The sequence below is a fragment of the Crocodylus siamensis genome, chromosome 6, assembly GCF_052110815.1.
Source record: "Crocodylus siamensis isolate JL-2025a chromosome 6, ASM5211081v1, whole genome shotgun sequence".
Taxonomy (NCBI): Eukaryota; Metazoa; Chordata; order Crocodylia; family Crocodylidae; genus Crocodylus; species Crocodylus siamensis.
The window spans coordinates 19,536,828-19,559,123 of NC_143400.1; the positions used below are offsets into that span (position 1 = coordinate 19,536,828).

Here is a 22,296-nt window from a genome sequence, read left to right on the forward strand (position 1 = left end):
TTATTTCCAATTTATTCTCCTTTCCCAGGTGGCCACAGCGGATGGACTAGGGAAATGGGGAGGAGCCAAGGTGCATAGAACTCCAGGTCCTTACACCTGATTGGTGGAGCAGAATTGCCCCCTCCTCCCACCCTGGTGGGCAACATACCTGTGTGGGGGGGCCACAGTCTATCATTTCCAGCAGCCCTTGGGCTCCTGGCTAGTTGCAAAGAATGCTAGAAGCTGCAGTTTGAGAACCCTCCCCACCCCTAAAAGGTCCTGCTAAGCATGCTGGGAAGCCACCCATTATGACATGGTGCCTGCATCTCCCAGCAGGCCCTGCGCCACGCATGCGGATAGCTGGCTTGCCTCCTCACCCCCAAGTCTGACACTGCGGGAGGTGGGGGAGGGGGCTAGGCAATGCTCTTGGCCGGTGGCCCCAGGGCCTGGGTGCTGCTCTGGCGGTGGGGGGGCCAGGCTGGGTCGTCCAGGATCTCCTGTTCCAGGCACTTGTAGTGGACATGTGGTGGGGCCTGGCGCTGGCAGCACAGGTGCTGGCTGTAACAGGGCCCCAGCTCATCCACCTCCAGCTGGCAGGGAAGTGGGAGGAGGAGTCACTAGCTGCCAGAGGGGACAGACCTTCCACCCACAACAGTTCAGCAAGCAAAGGTTAAGCCAAGGGGCTCCCCAGTATGTTTTGCAAGGCTGCTGAGAGTTCACAGGAGCCATCTCCTACAATGCACTGCAACAATGCATCCTGTTGCTATCCCAGCATGCACTGCAAAACAGATATGTGGAAGGCCACACCGCTGTTCCAGCATGCATTAGAAAGCAAATAGGTGCAAAGCACTGCTATCCAAGTCTGCATTGCAGAGCAGATAGGTGAAAAACACCACTGCTACCCCAGCAGGCATTGCAAACAGATCCATAGAAGGCACCACCACTATCCCAGCATGCTTTGCTTGACCCCCTACCATACCTGGGGATAGATGGCCTGGCTCTGGTACCGGTACCGGTACCGGTGTTGAGTGTAGCACAGGTGCTACCACAGGGCATCACAGTCACACACGTAGCTCTGGGCGGGCGGGGGAGGGGGGGCAGAAGGATGAAAAGATGCCGTTGGAATGTGCTGCTGCCCTCCCCGCACCCCCCATGGGGCAAATCTCACCTCAATGCCAACAGCTAGCAGGGCATGGGTCAGGGCCAGCGCCAGGAGTGTCAGGCGCCATTCGTAGGGCATGCAGGTCAGCTGGCAGGGAGGGTGGGTTTAGGCACCACACTAGAGTCCCCCACCATGGCCCAGGCCATCCTAGTCACCCATGGAAGCCCCCATCAGTGCCCCTAGGACCCCTTCACACCATGATATTAACTACAGCCAGCCCTGGATCTGGTCTTCCTGGATCCCAGCATGCACTGGGTCTGTGCCCCAAATCTGGTCCTCCTACATCCCAGCATGCATTGTACCTCCCCTCCTCCAACCTCCTGCAGAACTCAGCCCTGCCCCCACCCGGGAGCACCACGGGGCTGGGTAGGGGGGCTGGGGTGGCGTTGGCAGGTGCTGGGGGCCCCAGGCTGCATGAGGCATTGGGGCCAGGGGCCCAGGTGCTGGGGGTAGTGGGGGCAGGTGCCAGGTGGTCCAGTCCCAGCATGCATTGGGGTTCCAACATGCCCCAGGCCTGGCCTCCCCTTTCCCCATGATTACTTCCCAGCATGCACTGGGCCTGGTCCCCTTGTCTCCCAGTATGCACTGGATCTGCTCCTTCCCCCTTCCCTGCATGTCCCAGCATGCTCTGGGCCTGGCCCCCACTTGTCCATGATTTGTGTTTCCCAGGATGCACTATGCCCACCCCTTTTGCCCCCCAGCATATACCAGGCCTGGCAGTCAGTCCATCTCCCAGCATACACTGAGTCTGCTCTCCACTCCTCCATGTCCCAGCATGCCCTGGGCCCAGGCCCCCTTCACCATGGCTTCTACCTCTTAGCATGCACTATGCCTCCCCACCGCACCCAGTCTCCCACCAGACTTGGCCCGGCCTCCCCGTGACTTCTACTTCCCAGCATGCACTGGGTCTGGCTCTTCCCCTGTCCCAGCATATCCTGGCTCCATCCCCGTTTCCCAGCATGCCTTGAGGCCAACTCGCCCTTCTCCATGACTTCTGCCACCCAGCATGCACTGAACCAGGCGGAGGCCCTCTGAACCCCTACAGGGGCAGGTGCAGGGGGTTCAGGGACAGGCGTGTGAGAGAGGAGCAGGTCCAGGGGGATAGGAACAGGTGTGGGGGGTGCAGGTGCAAGTGTGGGGGGTACTTACAGGGCTCCAGGCGGCTGATATCAGGGCTGGGTGTGCATGAACAGGAAGGGCAGGGGCATGTCCCAGAGTCCAGGTGCGGGCTGGGGGTATAGGGGCATCTCTGGGGGGCACTTACAGGGCACCAGGGGGCTGGTACCAGGGCTGGGCACGCACGAGCAGAAAGGGCAGCACTTGGAAGGAGGCGGCCAGCAGGATCTGGGCCAGCACCAAGAGCAGCAGCTGCGGCGATGCCAGCCCCACCGGGGGGCACTGGGGACCCAGCACTGGCCAGACTTGGGTCAGACTCACTGTGGAGGAAGACCCAGGGGGTGAGGGGTGCACAGGGCCCTGTGCCTCCCCCCAGTTTCCCCCCCAACATGTACTGGTGAAGGGGAGGGACATAATAATTGCGATGTCAATGAAGAGATACTGGGTGTCACCCAGGTTGCTGAACATCTGTAGGGAAGAAGGAAGAGGGGTGACGGGCTGGTCTACCCGAGAGCTGGGTGCATCCTCAACTCTGTTATACTTGGCTATGTTCTGCCCCAGAGCCACCAGCATCTCTGATCCTACTATAATCAGCCCTGACTGATATAACCATCTCCTACTGATCTCCACCCCAGACCTGGATGCATCCTTAGACCTTGGGCTGCGCTCTGGCCCAGGACCAGCTGCATCTCCAATCCCAGTATAACCAATCCTAAGTGGTCTAACCAGCCCCAAACAATCTCCACTCCAGCGCTTGGTCCATCCTGGACGAGGAGGGACCCTATTATACTGCACTCCAGGGCTGGACACATCCTCAATCCTGTTATACTTGGCTAAGCTCTACCCTAGAACTGGTTACATCTTTGATCCCACTATAGCCAATCCTAACTGGTATAGTCAACTCCTAGTGGTCTTCACCCCAGACCTGGGTGCTTTGTGGCTTGGAAGGTGCCCCATTATGCTTGCCTGTGCCCACCCCAGAGGTAGCTGGCTCTGGAGCCAGACAGGGGGAGTCCCCCAGAGCTGGGTGCACTCACAGAGTAGAGCAGCAGGACGCTAAAGTACTGGATGAGGCTGTAGAGTGCCATGAACTTGAACACACAGAAGAAGGAGGTGACCAGTGCTGCCCGTCCCCCCCTGTGGCAGGAGGAAAGATCAGGGCCCCAGGCCAAGGAGGTCTAAGCATCCCAGCATGCCTCCATATTCTAGCATGCCCTGCAGTGTTCTGAACCCCCTACCCCAAGGGGTCCCCTGCTCCAGGCCAGGTTGGAGCCCAGACCCTCCAGATCCCAGCTCCCAACATCCCCTGCTCCCCCCACAGCTCCCAGCATGCATTGCTCTACCTGAGGAGATCAGGCACACAGGAGATATTGGGCCGCTGGGAGGTGAAGGGTGACGCCACTGAGGCCTCCTGCTCTGAGAGCAAGATGCCTGCGTGCGCCCGCTTCAGTGCCTGGGGGGGAGAGTGACCTGTGACTCCGCCCCTTTCGTGTTGGGGGCAGGATGGGGAGAACCCAGGCATCTAGGGCGCTCCAAGCAGCCCAGAGCTGGAAAGAAGTCCGGCTGCCTGGGTTTTTACACCAAACAACTCACCCCACAGTCATTGGTTCCATCCCCACACACATGCCCACATAGTAGCTGGAAGCGAGAGAAAAGAGTGGATAGAACCTAGGTCTTTGAGCTCCCATCCCACCCCCCTCGAGGAACCCAGGTCCCCCAAACTCACTCCACTCGCTGCAGGGCTTCCACCAGCTAAGTCTTCTGGTCAGGCGCCATGCAGGCGTAGACAGTGGCACAGAGCAGGAGCTGCAGGAGGGAAGCTGAGAATGGAGCCATATGCCTGGGTTCCCTCCCTGCTCTGGCAGGAAAGTGGGGGCTGGTGTGGGGAAGGGAGCCCTGGACACCTGGGTTCTCTCCCAGCTATGGTGGTGGCGGGGGTAAGGGCAGAGAACCCAAGCATCCAGGCTCACCTTGGGCAGGAGCTCGGGGATGTGCTCATATATGACGCCAAGGGTCTTTCCCCTGATGGCAAAGTGGTAGCTGGTGTCGGGGGGGGGGGTCTCAGCTTCAGCCAGCGCCTGCTTGAAGTCCTGGGGGGGCGGGAAGGCGGAAAATGAGCCTGGTGGCCCCTGCTGGACCCCCCTTCCAACCGATAACACCCCCCCCTCACCTCAGTGCCCCCCTTAGTGCTGCTGTCAGGCTTGGAGTCTGTGTAGTGCCAGGTGATGGTGGGGGGCTACCCATCGCAGGGGGACAGGGCCTCAGCCAGCACCACGTGGCCCTTGGGTGGGATCATGCCACGCTCCCGGGCCACCGAGATGGCCGTCAGCATATTGTCACCTGGGGGGATGTGGGATTCAATGCCTGCAAGCTGGCAGGAAACCCAGGCATCTGGGTGCCCCACCCTGCTCCCAGGAATCCCAGTGTCCACGCCCACCAGTGACCATGACGGGCCTCATGCATGCGCGGCGCAGCTCGCCCAGGATCCTGGCGCTCTCGGGCTTCAGCTTGTTCTGAAGCATCACCAGGCCCAGGAAGTCCATGTCCTGCTCCACCAAGTCCCTATGGGGGGAAGAGACAATGAGGGGTGCAGCTTGGGACAGGGCTCTGAGGGCAGTGGAGGAGGGCAGGTACCTGCTGAGGTGCTGTAGCTTGTGCCAGGGAAGGCATACCTCCAGGTGCTGGGTTGCCAGGACGATGACGCGCAGCCCCCGACACGTGTAGGTCTCCAGCATGGCCTGGAAGTCCTCGGGAACTGGGCAGGGCCAGCAGTGAGGGACCCAGGCATCTGGGCCGCCCCCTGCACCCCACATCTAACCTCCTTCTTCCCCAAGGCAAGCCAGGGCATGCTGGGACTTGCAGCCCTACTCTGCTGGGCTTCACTGCAGGCTTGGCTCCTCTCAGCCTAGTTCCCAGCACACCTTGCACTCACACAGGGCCATAACCCCTGTTATGCCTTGTTCCTCCATAAGAACTACTTCAGTGTTATAGCAGCTAGGATCTGGAACCAACTTCCAAGGGAAGTGGTGGTGGGTCCTACCCTGGGGGTCTTTAAGAGGAAGCCTGATGCCTACCTAACTGGGATCATTTGAGCCCAGTTTTTTATCTCCTGCCCTAGCAGGAGGTGGGGACTTGAAGATCTATAAGGTCCCTTCTGACCCTACTTCTAGGATTCTCCCCTGGATTGCAACTCCTAGTCTGCAGTGCTCTCAGGACTATAGCTCCCAGCAGGCCGTTTCCCCTGCCCCACTCAGGCCTGGACTTCAAATTCCAGCATGCAATCCTTCCTCCAAAAAAGGTGACTCTTCCCAGCATGCCTCATTCATCTCTACGATTACAATGAAAAGCAGCACATACTGGGAGTTGCAGTCCTGCATAAGAACTACAGCTCCCAGTATATCCCCACCATCCCTGGCAGGTTTCTACCTCCCAGCATGCACTGCTCTCCTTAGAACTACAGCTGCCAGCAGCTTCTCCATGCCCCTCACCAGCCCAGGCTACAACTCCAAGTATGCGCCACTCCTCCTTAGAACTATAGCTCCCAGCATGCCTCTCCCTCCCTGCCTGAACTATGACTCCCAGCATGCACCATTGCTTTTAGGACTACATCTCAGTATGCCTTCCTGTAACTACAGCTACCAACATGCACTTCTCCCCATCAGAACCGCACCTCCCAGCATGCTTCACTGCTCCCCCAAAGCCTGAGCTACGAATTCCAGCATGCAGGGTTCCTTCAAGCCTGCACCTGCCATCATACCTCCTATGCGATGACCAGAATGCATTGCTCTCATTGCAGATTGTGCCTCCCAGCATTCATTGCTCTCAATCAGAACCATACCTCCCAGCATGCACCGCTAACTCAGGACTACAGCCCCTCCTAATACCTCCTTTTCCTAATCTGAGCTATACCTTCCAGATGGCACTGCTCTCAGCCCCTCCCCCACCATCGCATATCCCAGCATGCAACACTCCCACCCATGTTAACCCTGTTTCCACACCCCCTTCTTAAAGGGACAGTGCACCTGTGTCAGGCAGGCAGAGGGTGGCGACAGTCTCAGGGGCCCCCTTGGTGTACACCATGAGGCGGCGCTGCCCCAGCACCCCATGTCACCACGCTCTGGCGCTGCAGCCCCACGGTGAAGGGGAACTGCAGCAGGATGCCCACCTCAAACACCTGCTGCAGGGTTGGGAGGGTGTCAGGACACCAGGGTCCCATCTGGACTCGGAGAGGTTGGGGGGTGCCCAGGGGCTGTTCTTACCGTCAGCTCCAAGAGGTCCTGGGAGCAAGGGAGAATGACAGTGAATTAGGGGTGCCCAGATGCCTGGGTTCTCTCTCTGTCCAGGCCCCCATCCCCTCACCTTGTCCTCGGGGGTCCTGGCTGGGATCTCCGGGGGCCCCTGCTCTGGGGGCCGCACCACGGGCGGCTGGATCTGGTTGTTAGAAATGGAGTATTGTTAGAAATGCACAGCTTGCATCTTGCACTTGATAAGAAAGAAACACTGCCAAGGACGTTTTTCCTTGCCCAGCCTTGCCACAGCTCTTCTTATACTAAATCGCAGACTCTCCCCCAGCTTCTCCCTAGCCTTTCTCATGCAGATTACAGAAGCTGGAATTCAACTGACTGTGTCCTTGAAAGGGGGGGGGTTAAACTCTTGGTGACCTATAGTAGTCTCTGAGCATGCTCAATTAGCTGATGCATATTTACCTCTCCGCCCTGCATACTTAAGTAGTTCATTATAATATACATGCGATATATGTAGTGATGTAACCACATGTATGCTTGTATGAAACGGAAATGAGCTGTAAGAGTTCCTGTTTCTGCACACGTGCCCAGGAGGAAAAAGATAAATACAGCCTGCAAAAATTCCTTGGTGGGTTCAGAGTAATCTGAGTTTTTGACTCTGCTCTGACCCTATTTGCAAATACACCTTTTGTGCCATCTAATGTATGTGTGTCTGTGATACTTTGCGAGCCTCCAAGAAATGGACCGCAATTTTTTGCATCAAAACTGGCAAGCCAGCCAGGAGTTTTCTTGGACTACCCCAGAATTCAGTGACAAGATCGTCTCTGCCACCATGGGGAGTGCACACCGAGCCGCCTTTTTGGCCCAGGGGGCTTAAGACGTGAGTAAAGATATCCGGGAAGTTAAAGGCTCCTGTGCAAAATTTTTGGTTTCTGAGGATGGCAGACACACATACTGGGATTCTGATCGAGATCTCTGGGGTATCTGAGTGAGTATATGAATTCCCTTGCCCAATTTGGTCTGGATCCGGGAACAAAGACGTGTTCAATTTGGTTTAATACTGGGAAATTTTCGGCCTGGTATATGAGAACCGTCTGTAAATAGGATCTTTTGGTATTTGGCGTGCGTTGGACGCACTTTTGTGGGCATATGGGTGCGGGTCGCTCCCGTGTAGAAAACTTGGATACGCCTTTAAGTTATATATTACAAAACTTCAGTAAATTTGGAAAACAGGCAGATTATGGAGTGAAGATGAAAAAGGGTGATTTAATTAAGTTTTGTCAACTTGAGTGGCCAACATTTGGGGTCCACTGGACCCCAAAAGGATCCTTTGTAGTAAAAGAAGTGATAGCTATCCATGAAATAGTTATGCAGAACTGATATTGGAATCAATTTCCTTATATCGATTGTTGGTTGTGGGTGGTTCAAAATCAGCTACCTTGGATTAAGAAATGCTTAGTAAAGTCCCATGTGATGGTTGTTAAAGGAAAGACTCGAGGAGGACCGCCTGTACTCCCTGAGTCTAATGAGGGGGGGAATTCTGAATTGGCTGAGTATCGGACCCGCTCTCCGGTCACCCTGTCAGGTAGTGAGGATGAATCAAACACCTCCTCGGGATCCAGTCCCTCTGCACCACCGCTCCCTCCCTCAGGGAAACCACCACCGGCGTATCAAAGCATACGTAATGATTCAGAGCGTGAGCCTCAGCCAAGTGCCCCATCTGAATCAGGGAATAAGGGCTATTATTTGCGCAAGACTGTAGAATCACAGCCGGGGCTGAACTGCCCGATGCGAGAGGTTTTCCGAGAGGGGGGCAATGCAACTTTTGTCTACACCCCATTTAGTACTTCAGATTTATTTAACTGAAAGAATCAGAGCCCCTCTTTTCGTGAAGACCCTGAAAAGATGAGGGACCTGTTTCGATCTATTGGACAAACCTATCGACCCACTTGGGCTGATGTCCAGATAATGCTTCAAACCCTCCTGACCCCGGAGGAGAGGAGATTAGTGTTGGGGACGGCAGAGCGCATTACAGCAGCCAGGGTAGAAGCGGAGGGAGCTGCTGGTCATACCTTGCGTGATACCTGCCCTGTTGAGGAACCGAGATGGGATAATCATACTGCAGAAGGAAGAGAGCTGAGTGCACGGTATCTGGGGATTATAGTGGAACCAATGGGGAAGGCAGTGCCTCGGGTTACTAATCTGTCTAAATTGTATGAAGTGAGACAGGGAAGAGAAGAGGATCCCTCAGCTTTCCTCTGGAGGCTGTATAAGGCGTTCCGCAGGTTTTCGGACCTAGATCCAGAAGCCCCAGATAATCAACGCATGGTAAATCTTATGTTTATTGGTCAATCCGCTGCTGATATTCGTAAGAAGTTACAGAAAACTGAGGGAGGTGCTGGGAAACCGATTTCAGAGCTGGTGGAAATTGCATATAAGGTATATGGGAATCGTAAGCATATGCAGGAGCGCAAGGAGGATAAAAAGGCTCAGCGACAGATGGCAGCACGGGCAGCTGCTATAACTGGAGGTAACCCTGGAAAGGCTGGGATGCAGAAAGGGAAAGGAGAAAGAGTGGGAGCAGACATTTGTGCTTACTGCAGGGAGAAAGGACACTGGAAGAGGGAATGCCCAAAGTTGAAGGAGAAGAGAGAGGGTGAACCAAGAGGTCACCTCATGCAGGCAGAGGAAAAGGGTGAGGACACAGAATGAAGGGGACGGGGATCTAAGACCACTACCCTTTGGGTTGGAGCCCAAGAAGATCCCATGGTAACCATTAGGGTTGGTGGCAAAAACTTTGAAGCCTTGGTGGATACTGGGGCTACATTTTCAATGATTCCAGAAAAAAAACCCTGTGCAGGAACTAGTGAACACAATGTACTTGTGGAAGGGATTGAGGGAACGCAATTCTGACTCCCTGTTTGTAAGCCACTTCTCACCAAAGTGGGGGACCATTTGCTTGAGCACTCCTTTGTATATTCTCCAAGTTGCCCGGTTGCACTACTTGGGCGGGACCTACTCACAAAATTGCAAGCTGAGATATTTTTCAGAGACGACCAGATGGTGGTCCAGCTACCTGCCAAGCAGAGCTCGAACTATCAGATGGCTCTCCTGGAGGACCGATGCCAGTAGTAAGTTCTGAAGATCACATGACTGGAGTAGACCCTTCGGTATGGGCTGATGGAACCCCTGCACAAGCTAAGTCGGTCTCCCCGGTAAGGATCATACTCAAGGATGGGGAGGGGCCCGTTCGGGTAAAGCAGTATCCACTCAGCCGAGCAGCCAGAGCTGGACTCAAGCCGTTAATAGAGAAATAGAAGAGGTGCGGATGGCTAGTGGAAGGGTCCTCACCATATAATATCCCCATTCTCAGAGTGCCGAAGGCAGATGGGGTCTCATACAGACTGGTCCAAGACCTGCGAGCAGTAAATAAGAAGGTCCTTTCAGACCATCCTGTAGTCCCGAACCCACACACAATTTTGACACAAGTACCGGGGGAAGCTGAAATATTTTCAGTGCTAGATTTGAAAGATGCTTTCTTCTCCATTCCCCTTCACCGAGAGAGTCAAAAATTGTTTGCTTTTGAATGGGAGGATCCAGATACTTTCCATAAAGCCCAACTCATGTGGACAGTTCTTCCACAAGGATTCATAGCAGCCCCCCATATTTTCAGACTTGCCCTTCAGAAGGACTTGGAGGAGTGGAAGGGATCACACCCCGCAGTGACTCTCCTCCAGTATGTGGATGACCTGCTAGTTGCAAGCCCAAACTTGCAACTCTGTGAGGAAGCCACCAGGTCGCTGTTAAACACTCTAGGGGAAAAAGGATATAAAGTCTCTAGAGAGAAAGCCCAAATATGTCAGCCTCAAGTTACATTTTTGGGATATAAGCTCTCAAAAGGAGTCAGAGCCCTGAGTGCAGATCGCATACAGGCAATCCAAGGTCTAACCTCACCTAAGTCACCCAAGGAGCTGCGGGCATTCCTAGGGCTAACTGGGTTCTGTCGACTATGGATACCAGATTATGGTGGAAAGGCTAGACCACTGTATGACTCACTGACTAAGGAGAGTCTCACTGAATGGAAATGGAATAAAGAAATGCAGCATGCCTTTGATCTGCTTAAGTCAGCATTAACCCAGCCCCCTGCCCTGGCCATCCCAAATAGTAAAAAGCCATATCGACTGTATATTCATGAGAATCGAGGGGTCGCATCAGGGGTGCTGACACAGCCATCAGGCCCAACCTGGAGACCCGTGGGATATTACTCAAAGGTTCTAGATCCAGTTGCACTCGGGTGGCCAGCCTGTCTTCGGGCTGTGGCAGCCACAGCAGTGGTTGTTGAAGAAGCCCAGAAGATAGTCATGGGTGCGGATATGGAAATACACACCCCACATGGAGTTCCCCAGATTCTAGGGACTGAGGGAGGAAAGTTTCTCAACCCCTCCAGACAATCACGGTATGAGATATTTTTGCTCCCTAATCCAGGACTTACTTTCAAACATACTACAGCCTTGAACCCTGCAACCTTGCTGCTGGAGCCAGGGAAACTGACGCATGACTGCCTTGAGGTCCTGAATCAAACCACACAGGTGCGGCCTGATCTTGCTGAGGACCCAATTGAAGACCCAGATGCTGAATACTTCGTAGACGGCTCCAGCTCTGTCATCGATGGAAAAAGACGAACAGGATGTGCAGTGGTAACCTTGGATAAGGTAGTATGGAGGGAGTCATTGCCGAGCTCATGGTCGGCACAGGCCGCGGAACTCACTGCGCTCACCCGAGCATTACAGCTGGGGACAGGCCAGCGGGTTAATGTATACACTGATTCTTGCTATGCTTTTTCTATGGTCCATGCGCACGGACTATTGTGGAAAGAAAGGGGTTTCATTACGGCTTCTGGGAATAAAATTGCTAACGGCCCTCAGATTATCAAGCTACTAGAGGCACTCCACCAGCCTAAAGAGGTAGCAGTCATTCATGTGCGCCCATGGGAAGGCTGCTGAGGAAAAGCATAAGCTTGGAAACGCAAAGGCTGATGCGGCAGCAAAGGAAGCCGCATTTATTGGGGGAGAAGCGGAGGAAGTATCCAGGCAGGCCTTGTCCCACGCCATATGGCCATACGTCCGGGATTTAGTCCCGCAGTATTCCCCTGAAGAAGATAAATTTGCACAGAAAGCTTGTGCAAAAAAGAACTCCCAGGGGTGGCGGGAGGAAAGGTCATGATACCCAGGCCCTTGCTTCGGGAGGTGCTGCAACAGCTCCATGCAAGAACCCATATGGGAGGCTTGGCTATGGGTGATCTAGTGATCCGCCAAGCAGTAGCCCCAGGGCTATATGTAGAAGCTCAGCGTATTGCTACCAGGTGCATCACATGCCAGAAAATAAACCCTTGAAGGAAACGCCCTGTGCCAATGGGCGGTAGACCCTGGGCAGCGTACCCTGGACAAGCATGGCAGATTGATTTTGCCAAGCTCCCACAGTCCGGACATCATGGGTTTTTACTTGTCATGGTAGACTAGCTCTCTGGTTGGGTTGAGGCGTGGCCCACCAGGACTGCCACTGCGGCTACAGTAGTGAAGTATTTGTTGCAGGAGATCATTCCCCGGTATTCTCTGCCTGAATCCATCGAGTTGGATCAAGGACAACACTTTGTGGGAAAGGTAGTTCAAGAAGTCGCACAAGCTCTCAAGATCACTTGGAAACTACACACACCATGGAGACCACAGAGTTCAGGACACGTGGAACGCATGAATAGGACCTTAAAGACTCTACTCACCAAAATCTGTATTGAAGCACGCCTTAAGTGGCCTCAAGCATTGCCACTAGCTCTTACTTGCATTCGAAACACTCCCCGACAGGCCATTAAATTAACCCCATATGAAATTATGTTTGGCAAGCCCCCTCGAGTCTTACCCCCTGGGATGCGAGAAAATGCAACTTTTGAATTAGGTAACAGCGAGCTTCACATGTATGTTATTGCTTTGCAGTCTGTCTTGTCTTCTCTTCACAGGTATGCAGCCTCCTTTCAGCGCCTGCCTTTAGACGTATCGGTACATGACTTCTGCCCAGGAGACTGGGTCTTGGTGCATCGGTGGAAAAAGGAACCTTTGACTGAGAGGTAGAGTGGCCCTTTCCAGGTACTTCTAACAACCCACACCGCTGTAAAGATTGCTGGCCATGACCGTTGGATACACCATACCCATGTGAAACAACATCCACGAGCGTCAGAGGACACCAACTCCCAGGATGAACTCACTCCGGAAGCTGAGTCGTCCTCGGAACAAGAAGCCAGCAAGTGGAGCTGTGAACCTACTGGTGATCTCCAAGTGCGCCTGAGATGGCTTAAATCAAAGTTCAGAAAATTAGACAAGAAAGTAAAAAGAAAAAGTTTAGGCTGTATTTGATCTCAAGAAAGGGAGAATATGGTGGGAATCTTAATATGCCTTGTTGTTATCTATGTAGTAAGAGAAGCAGGATTGAGCAGCCCTAGCCGCCAGCCTATATCCTGACCTTGTCGAAACAGAAGAGGTTGAGGCGCCCGGCAGCATGCAGGTGCTGGGGTCTGGTGGCATGGATGGCGCGGGCATAGAGTCGCTGCTGGGCCCAAGCGATGCCAGCCGTGAGGGTGGCAGGCAGCGCCGGGGGTACCACAGTGGTCAGGATGTCCAGGGACTCCAGCATGATGCACCCTGCCTCCTCCTGGGGGGTGGGGAGGGAGACCCCATGGTCAGCCTATCCATGGTGGGGGATGCAGGCCCCTGAACTCCTCACCACGCCACTCACTCCCTGCTGGACACTGCGGGCAACTGAGTAGGCAATGCCAGCGCCCGCCACGGCTATGAGACAGAGCAGGAAGCGCCTGGCATCACGGTACAGCCGAAACTCGGTCGGCTTTGGGTACAGGATGGAGCAGACCAGTTGCCCCTTGGTGGTGGAGAAGCCTGGAGAAGCAGGGTAAAGGGGGTAAGAGAGGCTGCCTCCCCCCAGTACCTCTGGGTCTGCCCCTGTGCTGGGGCCCAGGTGCTGCTCTGAGCTGGGGGGGTGGTGACCAGGCTGGGTCATCCAGAAATCTCCTTGGCCAGACACTTGTAGCAGGCATGGCACTGGCTATAAGGGGGCCCAGCTTGTCCACCTCCAACAGACAGGGAAGTGGTGAGGGGCAAAGTCAGAGACCCCCACAGAGGATGTGGGTTCTTGACACCCCCCTGAGACTCTATAGAAGCCCTGCCCCCCACTCAGGATCGGGCCCCTCTGTACCAGTGCGGAGCATGAGGGCACGCACAGGCTGCCCCGAGTAGTAGCGGGTCTGGAGCACATGGGTGCCACAGAAAAACGTGTGGCGCTGATGCCCACGGGGATTGTGTGTGTGTGTGGGGGGGGGGGTCGCAGGCTACCCCTCCCCTGCTCCCGCCTGCCTCGGATCTGGCAGCGCTGTCTTGGTCACTGGGACACTCTTGCCTGCCAAGATGTCGAGGGAGGGCAGCTGAAGGAGTGGCAGGACGCCACATGCCTGCCCTTTAATACCTGTGACGCCCCTCCCCCCGCCACAGAGCCCCTGGGCCAGGCCTGGGCACTGTGTAAGAAAGCAGCCCACCTGGGGGACGCCCAGTCTGGTCCAGCCCACCCAGGAACACCAATTCCTCTGCTACCCAAGCCCCAACCCCTACCGGTGAGCATGCTCTCATTGATGATGGCTGTGCCACTCAGCAGGACAGCGTCACAGGGCACCATTAGCCCCTCTGGTGGCACCAACACCACGTCCCCTGGAACCAGCTCCGTGGACAGGATCTCCTCCAAGCCTGGGGTGGCCGGGTGGGGCAGTGAATAGGAAGAAGGGAGAGGGGTTCGGATTTGTCCCCTACACTGGGCCAATCCGAACCCCTGGATCAGGCTGGGGTCAGGACCCAGGAACTCACCGTGGTGCCCCCGGAAACTGTCACCCGCACAACATTGTGGGCTGCCACCATGTCGTGGAGCAGAATGTATTGCTGGGGGTAGAAGTGGAGTGGGAGGTAGGTTGGGAGAAGGCCAGATTGGCCACTGCCCCCCATAGCCCTGGGATACCCCTCCCAACCCCTGGGCTTTGCCCCTGCTGCCCCCCCCCCACCCTGCGGCACACACCTATCCCAGGGACACCACCCTCAGTCCCCACACCCCACAGGCACCCCCAGCTCTAAGGGACCATCCTAGCTGCAAGCCCGTGACCTGAGACATAGACCACACCCCCTGTGCCAAGCCTCTCCCTCCAGGCACTGACTCTGAGCCCCATCTCCACCCCCCTGGGTATTGACTACTCCACCATCCCAAGCCCCCTTTTTCCTAGGCACTAATTCCTCCCCCCATGCCAAGACCCTCCCCCAGGTCCCACCTACCTTATGGATGGCATGCAGGGCAAAGATGGCGGACAGCACAGTCATAAACAAGATTGCGACAGCATAGTAGTAGTAGTCGTCCAGCACCCAGAGCACCATGCTGAAGACTTGGAACACATAGAAGGGGTTCAGGACCTGTGTGGGGGGGGGGGCCATCAGGACACCTAGGTCCCAGATGGGACCCCGGACACCTGGGTCCCTTCTCACCTCCTTGATGAGCAGCTTGAAGAGGGAAGGCACTTTGACATCGATCAGATTGTCTCCGCAGAAGAGCCGCCTGAGGGAGACAGTAGATGTAAGGAGGGAAGCGCCCTGCCCTCCTTCCTCTGCCACTCTCTCCCAACCCGCAGCCCCTGCACCCAGTGCACCTCACTCCTAAACCCACAGCCCCCTCCCCTTCCCACAGTGCCCCTCACTCCAAACCTGCAGCCCACCACCCAGCGCCCCTTACTCCGACCCACAACCCTGCTCACCAGTAAGCCTGGGTGGGCAAGGGCAGCCCAGCACTGTGGGCCCCATGCAGGGTAGAGCAGGGCACACCAGCATCCAGTGCCGTGAGGCGGTGGAAATCCTGGTCTGCTGGGTCCAACAGGTACCGTGCCTGGTGGTGGATGAAGAACCTGACCTGGTCCAGGGGCAGGGGGGTTAGATACATCTAGGGGGCAGCATCCAGGCCCCCTGTGGAGGAGATGCAGGGAGGGACACTGGAGACCACCTCACCTCCATCTGCCCCATGGGTAGCAGTCCCTGCTTGCAGTCAGCCCCTTGGCCTCCGGGGGCCCCTCTGGACTGCCATCCCCTGACTGCGGGCAGCCCAGGGGGTCCCTGGCCAGGGCCCAGAAGTTGTGGACCCAGACTCAGGACCAGGTGCGGAATTCATCCTGTCAGGGCAGGAGCAGGGGGGAGATGGTTAGGGTAGGGGTCAAATTCGCCACCCCCCCAGCCAACACCCCCCCCACGACTCACAGTCCGCAGGAGGAGCACGCAGGCATCACGCAGGGAGGCACGGTGGCAGGTCCAACACACACTGCGCTGAGGAAGCCAGTAGAGGAAGAGGAGGAGGAAGCCGCCAGAGCACAGGGTCCCCAGAGTGACCAGCACCAGCTTCCAGGGGCAGGGGCGGTATCCAGCCACCTCCTGTGGGGGCAGAATGGAGCAGGCAGCACTCCCTGTTGGTCCCTTACCCATAATGCATTGTGCTGGGTCCTGCTGGGCTGCCACAGTGCCCAGGGGCAGGCTTCCCAGCTTGTAGGATGGCATGGAGGAGGACAGTTCCCACAATGCCCTGGGGCAAGGGGGACTCACCATCTCATCTTCCTCATCTCGACTGATGTAGTTCTGAGCCGGTCCCTCCATGTCTCCTTCCTGTGGGTCACGTGCCTACCCCAGCACCAGGCTCCTGGGAGAGGGGACCCATTACACCCAGCCACAGCCCACCCCAGAGGTGACTGCATCATAGCACGAGGGGTCCCGTTACATGCAGCTGGGAGCCGCCCCAGAACTGGTTGCATCCCAGTAACAAATGAGGGGTTCCTGTTATACCCAGCTATGCTGTACCCCAGAAATGACTGCATCTTAATATGAGATGACCCTGTTGTACCCAGAGATGGCTGCAGGTGAAGGGGCCCCGTTATACACACCCCAGAGCAGATCCGTTACATGCAGCCATAACCCCCTAGAGGTTGATGCATCTCAATGCCAAGTGAGGGGTCTCTATTATACCCACCTGTGCCCTACCCCAGAAATGGCTACATTTTACTGTGAAAGAACCTTATTATATGCAGCTGTGAACCACCCCAGAGCTGGCTGCATCTCAGCGCTAAATAAGGGGTTCCTGTTATACTCAACTTGTGTTGAGTAACAGAAGTGGTGTGATAGAGCGCAATTACATGCAGCCGTGACCCACCCCAGACACAGCCACATCTCAAGTGTTAAGTGAAGGGTCCCTTTTACACCCACCTGCGTCCTATCCCAAAAACGGCTACAACTTACTGTGAAAGAACCCTGTTACATACAGCCCCAACCCACCCCAGAGAAATCCGCATCTCAGGTGTCAGGTGACGGGACCCTGTTATACCCAGCTGCAACCCGCCCCAGAGCTGGCTGCATCTCAGTGCCTGGCAAAGAGCCCGTTATACACAGCTGCACCCTAGAAGTGGCTGCACCTCAGCATCAAAGAGCCCTGTCATACTCAGGTGCAATCAACCCCAGAGGTACCTGCGGTCCCTGTTATACTTGGTTACAACCCACCCCAGAAGCAGCTGCATGGCAGTGCTGAAAAGCCCTGTCATACTGAGCTGCAACCCATCCCAGAGGGAGCTTTGGTCCCTCTTACACTTGGCCACAACCCACCCCAGAACTGGCTGCATCTTAGTGCCAGATGAATAGCCCTATCATACACAGCTGCATCCGAACTGGCTGCATCTCAGCACCAAAGAGCCCTGTTATATCTAGTTGTGACCCACCTCAGAGATAGTTGGAGTCCCTCTTACACTTGGCTGTGCCCCACACCACAGCATCTCAGCACAGGATAACCCCCTGCCTCCCCCCACTCCTTCCCCTGTGGGGAGACACATGCCAGCTCTTGTCACTGTGTCAGCTGCACAGGCCCTGGTCCGCGGGCACCCGGACCAGCAGCTTTCCCAGGGGCTGAGAATACAGATGTGGTAGGGGGGTGACAACACTGGGGGAGGGAAGGGTTGGAAGGGTGAGGTAGATACACCTGCAAGGCTGGAAGAAGACCCAGGCATTCCCCCCTCCCTGGACCTGCACTGATCCCAGGCGTGGGGAGGGGTGATGACCCCTCCCCTGAAACCCACAAGCGGCCGTAAGGCATGCCCTACCACACGACCTGGCAGCCCCATGTGACCCTGCCTATCACGTGCCGGCCTCGCCCCCAACTGTCACTTCAGCCCCACGTGACCCCCACCCTATTACGTGGGGACGCGCCCCTCTCAACTATTCCCTCGGCCCCACGTGACGCCCCCTTGCAGCAGACTCACCAGCTCCTAACTCCACATCACATCTCCCAACGGGACAGGGCAGGGCCTAGCGTGGGGGAGAGGGGCGCGCGGGATACACGGAGCGCGGGAGTAGGGGATGGGCCCGCGGTAGCTGTTGACACCGCGAGCGCCACCTCGAGCGCTGGCAGGCAATGCACATGCGCGGAAGGAGGGGGTAGGGGCGGGCGCATGCGCACAAGGGAGGGGGAGCGCAAGATGACCTGGCGCCACTGGGTGGTGAAGGCGCATGCTCCGAAGGAAGAAAGTATAGGGGGCAGGGCCTCGCGCTTATGGGTCGGTGATTCCACGCATGCGTGTTGTGGGGACCATGCACATGCGCAGCAGGAGGCGACGCAGATTAATCGTGAGGCGATGGGGCATCCGCAAAGCTAATGACGGGAAATACTCCTGGCGCGTGTGTCCTGGACGACCGTTGATAGTGCGCCATTGGGGGGGCTGTTGCCGTTCACGCATGTGCACAAGGGGAGGAAGGCACTATTGGAGCTGTAGTTTCCAGCTCGTCCTCAGTGTGACCTCTGACCTCAGTCACGCCTCCCCGTGACCTTGTGACCTGTAGGAGGTGACCCCCGCCCCCAAACCCCACTTGCAGCAGTGACTGGCAGAGGGGACTTAGGCTCTCCCAGCAGGTGGTGGGTGCCCAAGAACCTGCCAGTGATGAAGGCACTGCAGTTCCCTGGATTTTGCCACCCCCCCACGAGGATCATGGTACAGGGGTTGGGCCAGACTGCTCTGCACCCCAGAGGACTGTGGGAGAGAGGCTTTGACTGCCCCCACCTGCAAAGGATCATGGGATAAGGGTCAAGCAAGGTTCCATCCTGCCCCCTGTACACACTCCTAGAGGGGGTGAATTGGGACCTGACCCCTTCGGCAGGGAATTCTCAGATGGGAGGAGTGGAATCCTGAAGCATTATGGGACGGGGGGAGAGTAGGGCCCTGCCCCAGCGAATTATGGGATGGATCTGACTCCTGCCCTCCCCCACTTTCCCCCGGCCGCTACCCCTCACTCCTGACCCACAGCCCCCCTGTACCCTGAGGGATTCTGGGCCAGGAGGCCTCCTGTCACAGGGCATCGTGGGCCAGGAGCCTGTGCCCCAGCCCCAAGGACAAGGCCCCTTTCTTTGCCGCGGGGCTGCAGGTGGGGAGGCCCCCAGAGTCCCCTGGGTTGGGAGAACAACACCCTTTGTTCCCAGCCGTAAACACTGGGTGGTGCCAAGCTGCGCCCACCTCTTTAGGCGGAGCGTTCGGTAGAATGCAACCTCTCTCCACCCCCACTCCAGAGGCCAGGCCATAGCTACTGGAAAAGTCTCTTTATTACAAAACCGTTATTGCCACCAGCGTCCCATTTGTTTCCCCCCAAAAGTGCCAAGCCCCCAGCCCCACCCCAGCACCAGGGTGCATTCATGCTGGCAACCCCCTGCCCCCAAAGCTCCCAACCCCGACTTGCCCTGCTGGATAAATGGCATCACCCTGAGCAGCTGTGCCCTGATGGACACTGAAGGACCCAGGCATCCGGGCTCCCAGCACCTGACCCCTTGACTCTGACACCAGTCCTAAAGCCAGGCTGAACCCAGGCATCCAGGCTGCCGGCTCCTCCATGGCCCCTCTTCGTGGTGAGATAGGACCCAGGTGTCCTGGCTTGAAACCCTTTCAATAGGCAGGAGGGGACCGGGGCTCCCAGCCCTGCAGTCTCCAAGCCGGGAGGGGACCTAGGCATCCGACGCAAGTCATTCCCCCCCCCTGGGGCCGGCGGGGGGCCGGAGCTGGGCCAGCTGGGCCGGGGTGGCCAGGGCACGGAGCAGGGCGTTCTCCCGCTCCAGCGCCACCCCACACTCCACCAGCTCCCGGATCTGCTCCCGCAGCAGCTCCACCTCCTCCCGCACAGCCAGCAGCAGGTGGCTCTTCACCAGGTCCTGTGGAGAACCCAGGTGTCTGGGAAGGGCTGGCCACACCACCCCCTCCCCACCCCAAGGCTCCCAGCCCCTGCTCTCTTCCCGGAGAACACAGGCATCTGGGCTCCCACAGCACTCACCATGGCCTGCTCGATCTTGTTGTCAATGGCAATCACCCCGCTGCCAGCACTGTGGAGAGACAGGCACCGATGGGCTCAGCCAGGGCCCCTCATTCCCGACTCACAGCCCCCCAACCCTGCCAGTGCCCCTCCCTCCAACCTGCAGCCCCCACTCCTGCCAGATAACCCTCACTCCCAACCCGCAGCCTCCCTCCCCCACTGGTACCTGTGCACACAGACCAGCAGGGACAGCAGTGCCTTGTCGGTCCCCCCGGGGCACAGCGCCCCTAGGACAGGCGTGGTGGGGGTGCAAGCAGGGGAGCTGCCTCGTGAGGGGGCTGGCGAGGCACAGCCCCGGTGCCGTGGGCGCCGTGGGTCACCAGTGTCGGGCAGGGTGCAGCACCCGCAGCCCTGTGGCACCCCCTGTGCCTCGTAGGAGCTGACCATGGCCTTCACCGACACCCCCTGCGGGTCCAGGGCCATTGTCCACCCCCCACATCCGCTGGGATGGAGGTCCCCAGGGAGCTCCCTGGTCGCTACTGCCGGGGTGCGGGGAAGAACCCAGGCGTGTGGGAGCCCTGAGCCAATCGGTGCCCTGCCTGGGGAGGGGGTGGGGCCCTGGCCGGGAGCCAGCTGGGCATCAATAGTCCTGCTGTTCCCCCGCAGCCCCCACATTCCCCAAAGCCTTACATAACCCGGGACACGTGCTGCGGGGGGGTGGAGGGAAAGAACCCAGGTGTCTGGGCTCCCCAACCCCACCGGGACTCCCTGGGTTCCACTGCCCACAGAGAACCCAGATGTCGTGGTTAGGAATGGACCCAGGCATGCAGGGCTGCACGTTGGAGCCGGAATACCTGGGTTCACTGTGCGGCAGCTGGAGCGGGTGCTGGTGGGGGTGTTGGGCACTTGGACTCCTAGGTTCCCTGCTGGCCCTGGGTGGGGCCGCGAGCTGCTGGTCACCTGCCCTAGCATCTGCCTGACCCCAGGCAGGAAGTGCCTGCCTCCGCCTTGTGCCACACCCAAGGTCACCTTGGCCCCCAGATGCACCAGTGGCCCTCATTCCCAACCCTCAACCCCCAGCCCTGCCAGTGCCCGTCACACCTGACCCCTCCAGTGCCCCTCACTCTCAACTCACAGCCCGTTGCCAGGAGCACCAAGGCTGGGGGTCCCCCCAAAATAGCAGCTGCACCCCAGGCCCCACCCCTGTCTTGGGACACCCCCCCGCCACTTCCTTCCTCTTCCTCTCCCCTGCCAGCCCCCCACCACCCAGGCATTGGCAAAGGAGGAAGTCCCGCCTTCACCCCAGCCCCGCCACAGGAAGTCCCGCCTCACCTGTCCTGGTCCAGGGCAAGCATGGAATGGGCAAAGCTGAGGGGGTCGGGCACCGTCCGGGAGGGGCCACCCTCCGGGGGTGCTGGCGATGCAGGGCGGGACAGTGGCAGCTCCTGGGGGGGTGGAGGCAGCATCAGGGGGGGAACCCAGACATCCATTTTCCCCACCCCACCCAGAGCCTGGACGCCTGGGTTCCCACACCCTTAAACCCTCCATCCTCTGGTGTCCAGGAGTTTCCCACAATGCCCCTCTCCTGTCTATGCCCAGCCCAAAGGGTTTCTGGGGATGGGATGGGAAACCAGGTGTCTGGACAACCCCTGCCCCCACCACCACCACCACCACTATGGGATCCTCATGGGAACCCAGGTGCCCGGGATGCTAGACCCTGCAGCCACTCCCATGCCCCCCCCAAGGAACCCAGGCATCCAGGTATGCCCCCTCCTGACTGACCCCAGGGCACACAGACCCTGGCATCCGGACCCTGGCCCCATCACCTGTTGCCGGATGAGGCGGGTGGTGTTGGGGAGTGCAGCAGCACTGGGGCCTCCCAGCGAGCGGGCCTGCGGCGCAGTTGGTGTCCCCAGGTGGGCACGGGCGGCATCCAGCGAGTGTGGCAGACGCAGGGCGAGGCTGGGGTGTGATGGTGCTGGTGGTACTGACACCTCATAGCAGTCACGGCAGGTCCAGCGCCCGCGGCGGTAGGCCTCGCCTGTGCCCGTGCCCAGCCGCACCACACGGAACCGGGACCCGGGGCCTAGTGGCAATGCCGCCTCGCCGCTCACGCCGGTGATCTGGAAGCTGCTCTTCTTACGGCTCATGGCGCCCACCCAGCGGTCCTGCACTCCCCGGGGGGCTGTGCCCACCGCCCCGGGGCCATATTGGCGGTGGGAGAGGGTTTGCTCCCGTGCTGGGGGGTTCTTGCCTCTGCTGGCACCCGCTACCCTGTTGACAAATCCCTGCACCAGGAAGTACCCCCCCCACACACACACACACACACACACCCTGGCCCGCCCCTTCCAACAGGCCACACCTCATCCCTTTAACCCCTGCACTGCCAAGA

General features: G+C 57.8%; 1 protein-coding gene and 1 pseudogene across 2 annotated transcripts; both read right to left on the reverse strand.

The window, feature by feature from the left end:
* Positions 1–18,842, reverse strand: LOC149861444 (polyamine-transporting ATPase 13A3-like; annotated as a pseudogene). Its single transcript, XR_016443182.1, has 23 exons — positions 17,876–18,842; positions 16,179–16,272; positions 15,840–16,010; positions 15,594–15,754; positions 15,347–15,498; positions 15,081–15,150; positions 14,874–15,008; positions 14,418–14,489; positions 12,732–12,842; positions 6,617–6,688; positions 6,517–6,534; positions 6,280–6,364; positions 4,892–5,012; positions 4,695–4,819; positions 4,428–4,597; positions 4,228–4,347; positions 3,984–4,063; positions 3,851–3,895; positions 3,601–3,710; positions 3,295–3,394; positions 2,406–2,725; positions 959–1,054; positions 1–569 (listed from the first exon to the last, which is right to left on the reverse strand). The product of XR_016443182.1 is annotated as a polyamine-transporting ATPase 13A3-like (transcript).
* A 480-nt stretch (positions 18,843–19,322) lies between these two features.
* On the reverse strand, positions 19,323–22,264 carry TSC22D4 (TSC22 domain family member 4). The gene is made up of 4 exons (XM_090055839.1): positions 21,731–22,264; positions 21,237–21,349; positions 19,926–19,974; positions 19,323–19,806 (listed from the first exon to the last, which is right to left on the reverse strand). Exons 1-4 carry the CDS (start codon positions 22,052–22,054, stop codon positions 19,621–19,623), a joined length of 672 nt encoding a protein of 223 aa, XP_089911965.1. The 5' UTR covers positions 22,055–22,264; the 3' UTR covers positions 19,323–19,620.
* Between the last annotated feature and the right edge of the window lie 32 nt (positions 22,265–22,296).